An 11,937-nucleotide genomic window follows, 5' to 3' on the forward strand; every position below is an offset into this window, starting at 1 on the left:
AGTTTGGGTTGGAAGGAACCTTTAAAATCCATCAACTTCAATTCCCCCAGAGGGACATCTTTCACTAGCTCAGGTTGCCCAGAGAGGTGGTGGATGATCCATCCCTGGAAACCTTCAAGGTCAGATTAGATGGAGCTCTGGGCAATCAGAGCTGTTTCAGTACATGGTTCCAATGTCTGAGTATTCTCATTGTAGAAGATTTCTTCCATCTATCTTTTAGTTTAAAACCCTTACCAATATCGCCACAGGCCCTGCTAAAATGTTCGTCCCCATCTTTCTTATAAGCTCCCTATAAGTACTGAGAGCTGGCAAGGAGGTCTCCCTGGACTCTTTTCCAGGCTGAACAACCCCAAATCTCACAGCCTTTCCTCACAGGAGAAGTGCTCCAGTCCTCTGACCATTTGTGTGACCCTCCTTTGGACTTGTTCCAACAGGTCCATGTCCTTCTTATGTTGGGGTCTCCAGGGCTGGACGCACTGGAGGACTGCAGGTGGGGTCTCATGAGACTGGAGCAGATGGGCAGAATCACCTTCCTTGACCTGCCGGTCATACTTCTGCTGTGCAGCCCAGGGTATGACTGGCTTTCTGGGCTGTCAATGCCCAGAACTTATTTTTAATCTCAACTAAAAAGAGCTTCTTTTTTAATCTCTGAGTCAACCATGAGGTGCTGCTAACTGTATCATTACTATTCTGAAGATATTTGAAATACAGTATGATACAAGAAATAGTAAGTTTTTCTTAGAATAATTTTACTATAAACTAATTTTCAAGGTCTTACTGTGGTAGTTTCCCCTCTATCACAGCCTGAACTGAGCTGCAGAGCATAAAGAAAAGAAAAACTGTTCTGATTTGGCAGGATACATCTGTTCTTTCCACAGCTGTATTTAAGCAATCTAGAACATCTCATTGGAAAATGCTGTTCTGTATATTGTTTTGTGTGGTAACTTTATGGTGTGGATTCTCTTTAGATAAATACACTTTAAGTCCCATTGTTCCCCAGTGGAAGAGGAGGCTCAGCAGAGCATTGTTCTCCAGAGCATTCAGCCTACACAAACAGACACAGAAGGAAAGGATTCTTGCTCCCTGTCCACTGCTGGATTCCAGCTCCCACCCCATCCTCCTTGTTTGGCAAGTTCAAGGTACAAAATAAGAGAAAAACTGGAATTTATTGTCCCCAGCCAATTGTTGGTCTGAGCATATTTTCAATTAAGATACTTTGTCTTACCTACCCTTAGGTGCCTTACACAAAATGCAGTTTTGGAGCTTTCTTTGCAGATACTGAAAATCACTGTCTGTTTAAGGTCTCATTCTGATCTGATATAATGACGTGCAAGTTACTAACACCCTTGAAATTCACCCACATTTTGCTGTCATACCAACATCAAATCAGAACCATAACTTTGTACCCATATGTAGAGTCATGTGAACGATGCCTTTAAGTCAGTCATAATTAACTGAAAAAAAATTAGAATTAGGCTTAATTGTCTCCAGAATTTTGCTGACTGTGAATTTGTTCTTGCAAATCTGAGACCAGCAAAAATGTGGGTGTTTTACCCACAGTAGAGTTTTCAGAGAGAGGTTTAATGTATAACTGCAATTATTGCTTCTCATTTTCCAACTAAACCTGCTTATCATAAATAGGATGGAGAGCACGGGTTTTACTTGTTTTCTACATGAAAAACAATACTGATAATATAAATATGTAAGTTAGGTGGACAGGGGACAGTAACAATGCTGTTTATTTCAAATTATTTTCTATTTCTATTTTGTATTGAGAAAAATTCTTTTTATTCTCCTGCCTGAGAGCCAAACAAATCATATTGCCTGAGCAGTAAAAATGCTGACTGTTGACCTACACTGCTGTTCTCAGTTTTTAGTGCTACGTGCATGCTCACAGCAGGTTTTGCTTGCAGAAATTCCCAAAATATGATCAATATAGCTGCTTATTTCTTGACTTTTGCATGAACATTATGCACACAGTGCCTTCTTCAATACTATGTTCTACTGCAGAAGAGGGAGTACAGTTTCTGTTATATATTCAGAAGTAAAATTAAGGAGAAAACTTAAGTGAAGAGATGTTCTGCAAAACAGAAATGACAGCGTTTACCTCCAGGAGATAGTGAGAGATGATTGATGGTGTCCATTCACCTTCAACTGGATACAACAATAAATGTTTCCTACAGCATTTTGACCATGTAAGGCCATTTCAGGCATGTGGATGACATTTTTACAGATACTAGAATTTCAGGAGACGAGACTTTGGGATCCTGTTTATTGTGCAGTGTGGGATACATTCCTATGCAGTGTATGAAGCTAAGGGTTCCCTATAAAATATCAGCAAGATATTAAAGAAAAGCAGATTTTTAACCTCCCGTTTTCAAATTCATACCTTTCAGAACCCTGAGTTTCCTTCTGGACTCAAAGTAGGTTCCACTGTCTTTTATGTGAATTGCTCATATATTTTAGATTTTTTTTTCTTTAATAAAAATGTCAATATATATGTAATTTACATAGTGTCCGTTCCTTGTTAAGTGCTTATTAAGTCCTGTACAAAACATTCAGATTCGAGAACTTCATTTTAAGTTGCCTATGAGAGTGAACTCACAGGAGCAGCATCTGGAAGTGAGCATAGTGTAGAAGTGGGAGCTTTGGAGTTCACTGTAACTACTACCAGAAACTCTGGGAAAAGCTGTATTTCTTTGCCTAATTAGTTTCATGAGACAGTGAAGCTGGTGTATCCAATGGGGATGCTTCAGACTGAGGGTCTAGGCAGATTTTATATGTGAATTCCTTATTTTTAAAAGTATCTGTTTTTAAGTACATCTTAGATTCATCCCAGTTTTGGTTTGGTTTTTGTTTTGTTTTGTTTTTTTTTTTCAAAACATAATTGTTGGATGCAACCCTGAATATGAATTTTCTTCAATAACAGATTACATTCCCATTTGTAACATACACATTTCTAAAAATGAGGGAAGTGTGTTTACTGGAATTTGTTTTACACTTCCAAGAGAATCATTCTGACTGAAAGGCCATAGGTTCCACATAAGGTAGGAAACCTAGGATAGGTTCAAAGCTCCTAACTATGGGTACAAGCTTTGCCCATGTCCTGATAGTTTGTATCTTGCCTTACTTTCCATGGTTTTCCCCATCTTCTCCACCTGCAGAGGTCAGAAGCCACAGCACCAGGCCATGGTGTTTGGATAAGTGTGGGAACCAGGCTCACATGGTGACATGAGCCTGTGTATCAGTTTGGACACAGCCATAATAAACTGGGAGCCTCCTTGCCTGGCATGCACTTCACCTAGGTAGTGAGGATGTGAGTACTGTTGTTCCAATTATTTTAAAAAATATAGTAAAAGAGGGAAAGAAAAAGCAACTGAAGCTCTTTGTATTTTTCATTTATAATGAGGAGGGCAGAGAAACTTTAAAAGATATATTTATCATGCTTGGACATAAAGGAGAAAAACAATCAAAACTTGACAGTATTTTTTTTCTCCTCTAGGACAACATAAATATTATTGTGCAGGGAGAATATCAGGTAATGAGAAAGCACATAATTAGAGCTGTGGTGTTGGGACAAGAACAGGTAAGTGGTCCCAGGGCTGTTGTGGATTTCACTGATCTGTGCTGGTTTTAGGAATCAGTGGAGTTTGACTACAGAATTATTGGTTATTTTTTAAAAATTATCCTTAATAGTTTTTTGCTAGAGAGCTCACAGCTTTTCACCTCTTAGAAGCTCCCTGACACCATCCAGAGAAGCACTAAGTTTGGTTTTCTTCTGGATGAATATAATTACCTTCTCTCTCATGCCGTTGGTGCTTTCCAAATGCTTTTTTTGCCAGTTATGTTCATGACATTTTACTTTGGCTTGGGGGTGGGGAGGGAGAGCTGAGCAGCAGGGAGAAAGAACTTTTTCTGCATAGCAGAGCTTTTAGTCCCTGATTAAAACATTTGGAAAAAATCTGCAGAGGGAATAGCACAGGAGGAGTTCCTTTCCACTTCTCCATTCCCTCAGCAACTCATTTTCATCACACTCCCATGTGTTTTTTCCATGAGACAGAACAATTGCCAGCCATTGTGTGTGTAAGGTACTGTGGGATCAGAGGTACTTAGTTATGGTATGTAGGGGTATTAATGGGCATTAAAATACCTGAAATTTGCTGAATGCTCTCAAATTGGATATCAGTCCTTATCTACATGAACAGTTGGTATATACAATTTTCCGGATGTCATGTCCCAGTAGCTACAGCATATTATATCTTGGATTACAGAACATCTCTTTACTCTTCTCAGTTTCCTTGCTATCCACCTCCACATGACTCCCAGGTAATGTTATGTGGTTGTTACACTGTAAGCATTTACCATAGCCTTCATCTGACCAAGAATATGCGCAGTACTGCAACCCACTGAAGAATAACATTTTGGATGAGTTATCATCTTGATCTAATATTTAAAAAGACCCAAATCTTGCAACAGAAACCTCAGAGAAAAGCTGGACAAGTTATTTCAGCCTCTGCCTGCACTTGGTCATTTGCAAATGAGAGAAGAGGTGAGATGAAGAACACTTCTGAAAAGGCTTTGGAAGAACAAAAAGTGGGGGAGAAATTGGAAGCAACATGCTGAGCCACCATGTACAGGTGGAGGTAGATGAACTGAAGTAAAAAGATCATAGCAGTGATTTTTAAAGAACAAATGAGAGATATATTTTCTATTCTAAGAAATCTTGACCTGCTAATGGCCATCTCCTTCTTCATAGTATTCCCAAGAGTAGGATGATAGTTGCATTTGGTAAAAAATCCTCACAAAACTTCATCTGCTCCAGCACCCAACTCTGTAAAGTTATCAAAAGGTTCCTATTAAATTCATTTTATGTCTCTCGTTTCCTGTAACTGGAAGAAACATTGAGTAACTGATCTCTATCTGCTAGGTCTGTGTGACTCAAAGTTTGCAGACAGCTCTTGGGGCCTGAATTGCTTCTACTGGAGACCAAAGTGTTCTAGTTTACTTGGTTATTTCAGGAACTTACACCATTCCCATGTATTTGGTTATCCTTGTTGCTCCTGTGTGAACTTCTGGTAATAGCCTTCTGAAAAATCCTCTTGAATATTCCACATCTACCCTGCCCAAACCCTGATGTGTGTGTGTCTCCCACTTATCTACTTCCCCTGGAATTTTCGGGCAGAGCATGCAAATGCAGGAAGGTAAAAGGTATGTGTGAGTATAGTTTTGAATTTGCTGTGGGGTGGCTGATCTAGAGAGCTCCTCTGGAGTTCCTTCAGGCACAAGAGCTCAGAGACAGGCTGAATTCCTGTGTTTGTGTCAGGCAGAAGGCAAATACAACTGTCCCTTAGTCTTTCCAAGAGCTCTGAGTGATTCTTCCTCCTTGTTCAGACTCCCCAGATACTTCCCAAAGGTATCTAGAACATATTTAGTTAAAGATGTGCCCATGTGGCATACCTGGCCTGCTTGACATAGTTTGGAGAGAAACATGTACACTACCAGTTAATAGTCTTAGGTCTGAGTCCTAAACTAAAGAGTTACAATTGCATGTGCCTCCTAGTGCTGACTGAAGTTTATGAGAAATACTTCCATTGCTTTTTTTTGGTTCTTTTTTTCCCCTCTCTCATTCTTTTGCCGAAATTTTACTAATGCCTTTTCCTTTACGGTACAGCTTCTGATACAATAGAAATTACTAGGATTCACAGATGTTTCTTGGCACAAAAAGAAGTCAGTTTGTTGGGACACCTCTTTTAATAGTGAATATTAGCAAACCATTCACCTCCTAACTGGCTTTCTCAAAAAAACCCTACCAAAATTGTTTCCCCTTGAGTGACAGTCAGGTTCAGTAGTAATGGCAATACTTGCTCAACTGTTTCTAATCAATGGCACACAGTGAAGCATTTAAATCATCCTGCCCAGGACACTGTGATGATGACAGATGGACAAGATATATTCCTAATTCTGTAGAAACCTCCATGCCATTTCAAATTAACTTTCCATCATCTTTTATTGACACAAATAATGCCAGAATAGTAGAAATGGAAAATATTAGTAGAGTGGGAAAAATATTAGCTTGTTTTTCCAGTTTGTGTTACACATGTGGTACACATTCTGGTTTCTGTTTCAAATATTGACTACATTTTCAGCAAGGCTTGTAAAAGTATCTTGGCCTCCTACTACAACTGCCTATTGACCAAGAGTTTTTACAATTAACTCTAGCTTTTTTTTTTTTTGGCAGTGATTTTCTTGCCCAACTTTTGGAAACTGATTAGAAGTCTCATTTCTTTGAACTTGCATCTATGCAAAAGCTTCTAAAACAGAGATCAACAAAGGAGAGTTTGGGTGTGTCTTTCACATGTCACCTTGGTAATATGAAATTATGAAACAAGAAAATTATTTTTAAAACTTTGAAAGAATTTGTTGAATTACATTAATGAGCAGAGGTACAATAGTTGAATGTTTATGCATGCTATTTGAACCAACTTGATTATAGCTGACGGTGCCACTTAAACCTAGAGGATAGTAAAACATGTATTTTGACATTTAGTCAGAATTAGTAGATAACTTATGTAATTAATATTCAGAAAAATTTAAGCACCAGCACTGACAAGGTGTTATCCATCTCTATGACATCTGGAAACAAACTGAATGCTACCTTGAATTTAAAAAACTTCAAGACCATGAGACCATGGGCTCCAGATGGGGAGAACAGAGCTGTTGCACAAAACTTACAGCAGGACCCTGGCTTTAAAGAACAGTTTAGTTTTCTGTCCTGCTGCTTTCTGGCACTGTCAGGAGCACTCCTGACTGTGGTAGCCTGTTTGATTTCGCAGTGCAGAAAGATACTGGGACGCGAGGAGCTGAACAGAGATGGCAAAACAGCTGTCAAGTGTTTAACTATCTTCTATCACTAATAGTGACCCAGGGGTGAATGGCTTCACATCACATTACCAAATCCTTGAAGCTTAGGGAATGTTTTTTAAGCTTCATTTTAGTAGGGGAATTTCTATGCCTGGCTTGGCTTCTCCAATAAAAAAAAAAGAATAATGTAGCTCTTACTTGCACAGAGAGGTGCTTATCCTGATGAATTTGCTAGTCACTTTGAAAGAATTTTATACTGTATGTTCAAACATGCCACTGGCTTCTAATGCTCCTACATGTGACTGCCTTTTCACTTGCATCATAAACTCATTATGTGAAATACTTACTAAAAACAAAGTCTTTAAACCAGGCAAAGAACATACACTTTGGAGGCAAGTTCACTTTTTACTACTATTTAGTTCAATCTTTCCCCTCCTAACACAAATTTGAACTGCCATTGGAACAAAAAATCCTAGTTTGAAATGCACGTGAAAGTTTTAGTCTCCACTTGCTTACAGCTGAGTTCCCATTTTGCTTGAACTTCTTATGCATTCCCTGATATGAGCGCACACTGTTCAACTTTTTAGAAACAATTTAAAATTTCAGTATAATTGTGTCCTAAAGGAAAATACAAATCTCCATTCATTTCAGAACACGGTGGAACCTCAAAACCTTTTATTTCCCCCCTGTATAATCGCAATTCCCTTTTCCACAAGGACATAATTTTTTTTTTCTTTTCCCACAATGTAGCATCCTTCCTTTGGCCAGCTGAGACCTCGCAGCACCTTTTTCAAGAACGACATGCTACAACTGCCAACAAACGAGCCCATGGCCAGATCGGCGGTGGGAGGGACGCCCAAACAGGGAGAGGTGCAGGGAGCGGGGCAGGGAGTGGGGCAGGGAGCGGTGCGAGGAGCGGGGCAGGAGCGGTGCAGGGAGCGGTGCGGGAGCGGTGCGGGAGCGGGGCAGGGAGCAGAGCAGGAACGGTGCGAGGAGCAGGGAGCGGGGCAGGGAGCGGAGCAGGAGCGGTGCTGGAGCGGGGCAGGGAGCGGGGCAGGGAGCGATGTGGGAGCGGGGCAGGGAGCGGTGAGAGGAGCGGGGCAGGGAGCGGAGCAAGGAGCGGGGCAGGGAGTGATGAGGGAGCGGGGCAGGGAGCGATGCGGGAGGGGGGCAGGAGCGATGCTGGAGGGGGGCAGGAGCGATGCGGGAGCCGGGCAGGAGCGATGCGGGAGCCGGGCAGGAGCGGTGCTGCGCGCCGGGCGGAGCGCGGTGCGGTCGGACTTACCCGGCGTAGCGGCCGCGGTGGCCGCGGAGCGGTAGCGCAGCCTGGAGGCAGAGCAGACAAAGGGGCAGGAGCCCGCGGAGCGGCATCGTGCGGGGTCACCGTCGGCACCCTCGGCACCGTCACCACCGGCACCGCGCCCGCCCCAGGTGGCGGCTGCTGCCGCGCACACAAAGCCGGGGCCGGGGCAGGGAGGAGCGGGGCGCACGGAGGTGTCGCTGGCCGGGGGAGGACGCCCTTCGGCTGCCGCCCCGCCGTGCCTGGGCACGGGGATGGGGACGGGACGGGGACGGGACTGGGCGGGGAGGCGCCCGCCCGCCGCCGGGGGGGGCCGGGGGTGCGGGGGTGCGCGGCCCTGCCCTGCCCTGCCCTGCCCTGCCCGGGGGGAGCCCGGGGGAAGCCCGGGGCCGGCAAGGGCCGGGCAGGGCGAGCAGCCCCCCGCGGGCACGGCGGCTCCATCGCGGCGGGAGCGGGGACGCGGCGGGGTGGGCTCCGGCTGCAGGTGCGGCGGGGCAGCCGGCCAAGGGCTGCTTAAGGCACGGTCAGGGCCATCGGGATTATCGGTGAGGTTTACCCGGCTGGGCAAGAGCTAAAGCTGATGAGAGGGCAGAGACACACGTCCATGAAACAAAGAGTGGTAGAGAGTCCATAAGGAGCCACAAAGTGGGATTTCAACTTAGCGGTGTGGTCAAAATCTTGTGTCTGAGTAGTGAGAGCGGAAGAGACGCTGATACAATAGAATGAATTAAAAGCCTAGCATGTTTTTAAAACCGGACTTTTGCTGTCTCTTTCACACTGGTGAGAATCCGTCTAAAGATAAGTAATTGGATCACCGAGAATAACAAAGAAAATGGGGAGAATTTTGCTACAAATAATTGTAGTTTATAAAAAACACCTGTTAAAGAAAATGTAGGTAAAAATATAATGCCAATATGGAATAAATGGATAGCCCCTTTGATACCTTTATGGTGAATTTACTAAAAAGGAGCAAAAAGTGTTTCAAACGCCACTGATTCTCAGCCTCTCTGAGAGCAAAGTGAACGAGTGGGCTGTAGACAAATAAAACCAGCTGACATTTGAACGTGTGAGAACTACTCTAAATCCTTGTTAATGTTTCAGAAACACAGGGAGCCTTTTGAAAAAAGGACTGTATTAAACCACACACACTTTTTATTCTCTGGCTGAAAGGCAAACAAGCATTTTCCTTTGTCTCTTTTTCCTACTGGCACCAAATCTGACAGTAGTTGTGTGATAGAGTCTGGAGGTGGAAAAGACTTTGTCCAAGGCAGGATTATTCTCTTTGGTCTGGTTATTGGTGTTCTCTCCCTTGAACTTCCCATCCCCCCATAACATGCCCTGCTTAAAATCTGTTCTGTGAATCTTCAATCCTAAATAAATGCAATTTCAACTTTGCAAACATCTATTTAATAAAAACTCTGCTCTGAGTTTATTTTCCTTCTTGGTACAGAAAGGAGAAATTGCCAACAGTAGTGATAACAGCTTTGGATGGAACAGAAGAGAGCAAACTGAGATATGGTTTCCCTCCTAATGAATCAAGTTGTGGGATTTATCACAGCGTCCTACACAGGCTGCCGAAACAGAGGCAATTCTACACAGTGTGGAAACAAGAAAGGCTTAATTTAAAGTGAGTGGGCAGGCAGCCTACATTTGGTTACCTAGACTTTAGAACATGCCACGTATGGAGAAGAACAGAAAAAGGGCATTAGCTTCTTATAAGCATGTTTTATACCTTTGAGTTGTTCCAGCTCTCACCTTCATGAGAAGGTTGCATTGGCTTGAACAAACAACCCTTTCTGCACATTTCTTAGAGACATAACAGTTCAGAAATAGGAGTTTTAAAAAAGGTTTACATTTTCTAGTTTAATTCATACCCATTAATGATAAACTAGACTAAGCGTGTTCATGCTGGCATTTTCCCAGTTACAACTCATTAAAAAAGATTGAAGTTGATTGAGTGCAATGTCCTTTTCAAGATCTGGTTTCCATTTCTTTTAACTCCCACAGAGACCTTGTCAGATGAAGGACAGTGAAAGTGGCCCTGCTGATTGTTCTAGATTAGGTTTGTGCTCTAAAAGAATGAATGTGATATAATCCATGAATGAGTGCCATGACTACTTAGCCTTTACTAACCACTCTATGTAGTCAGGAGTGTTACAGTAATGACAGATAACCTGAAAATTTCCCATTCCTAGGGGTTGGTTATTCAGGTTGTGTTGGGCTTTGCACTATCAGAGACAGGCAGCTGTTGGTACCGGAGACAATTTTGTTGCAATGAACTGGTGCTTGACATTGCCTTGGAGGGTTTCAAATGTAATTTTCTTACTAAAATGAAGTACAAACATCTTAAAAAGGGATGGACTTTGCAATTAAGAATCTTGACATTGTCTTCAAAATACTTGGGGATGCTGCTTTACCATAAGTGAATAATTTTATTTGAATTTGTGTCAATGGTACTAAACTTTTATAAAATGGTTAAATTTAGTGAAAGAATGGCACTTAGAGAATTTCTGTCTTCTGCTCTTATTCTGTTATTCTATGCAGGAGGACAGGGATACAGGTTAAATATTCCTTTCTGGTTTGTAGAATCGAGAGACATTTAAATATGGGTTTTCTTTGAAAGCAGCTAAAGGAAAATAGGTGTATAATAGACAATTCATCAACAGATCAACCCTCCATAGAATCCTTTAGGAACCATACTGATAAATAACATGAGAGCACTCAGGTACGAGGTAATTATAAACCTGATGAGTCCACTCCTTAGTATAGTTTTAGTCTTGGAAAGACTACTAAACTTTTGCTCATAGGTTTCTTTATTTGTGTGGAATTCTTAGAACTAATCATAGGAAAAAAAATCTTCAAAAGCTCTGCAGTAGGCACCATTGTGAAGAAAATATTCTTCTGTCTTGAGATTCTGCTTTAAGACATATGTGGCAACATGGTTTCAAACTTTCTGGCCAACTGAGAAAAAAACAACATTGCTTATGACAAATAAGAGGTGTATATAATTGGATAAACAAATTCTGGTGTCTAGACTTTGCCTCAGATGTCTCCACCCGTGCTAACACACATGAAGAGACAATATAAAAATATTCCCTATATTGGACTTACAGGATTTATATTTGAATGAAAATACAGCCCTTTATTAGGCAAGAGATTCCTCTATCTTCTCTGTTCTGCTGAAAATTTAATGCTGGAGAAATATGAAGATGGCAATTAAAAATTTTCTTGTGTCTCCTACACAAATCATGTATATTTACTTTCTGTAAATTATTTGTGTGTAGTAACACATTGCACTTGTATTGCACATTTCTCCATCCTTCTCTGAACTTCTGTACTTTGCAGTAGTTAAAGATCTCAGCCTTCCTCTAACTTCATGCAACCAGTATTTTGGAGCTGTTTTGCAGGTGGGCATACAAAGATAAGCAGAGGCTGGATAATTTGTCCCAAGAGTAAGAGCAAGTTTTTAGCAACTCTAAGTCTAGCATTTGGATTTCATGGCAATAACCACTCAAACTTAGGGAATTTTGAATTTGTATTTGATTGTACTTCTAATTTAAAAGGCAAACATTTTAGTTCTCAGAGTCTCAGACTTGTCAAACTTGTATACTTGGGCTTAGATACAGTCTCACTTCTTTTGCTCTAAGGGTAGGTGGCATATTCCCAATGAAAGATTTTACGTCATAAAATAATAGAATCATTGAGGTTGGGAAAGACCACTGAGGCTGGAAAAGATCAAGAAGTCCAACCATTAACTGAGCACTGCCAACTCCATT

At 41.8% G+C, this 11,937-nt stretch overlaps 1 protein-coding gene across 1 annotated transcript in view; it reads right to left on the reverse strand.

The window, feature by feature from the left end:
• Positions 1-8,322, reverse strand: part of CPA6 (carboxypeptidase A6) — an 86,358-nt gene extending 78,036 nt beyond the window's left edge. Inside the window, exon 1 of the mRNA XM_033081171.1 lies at positions 8,147-8,322. Within this exon, the coding sequence (XP_032937062.1) occupies positions 8,147-8,232 (86 nt within the window). The 5' untranslated portion in view covers positions 8,233-8,322. The remainder of the gene's footprint in view (positions 1-8,146) is intronic.
• Positions 8,323-11,937: the final 3,615 nt, after the last annotated feature.

This window comes from Catharus ustulatus, chromosome 1, assembly GCF_009819885.2.
Source record: "Catharus ustulatus isolate bCatUst1 chromosome 1, bCatUst1.pri.v2, whole genome shotgun sequence".
NCBI lineage: Eukaryota > Metazoa > Chordata > Aves > Passeriformes > Turdidae > Catharus > Catharus ustulatus.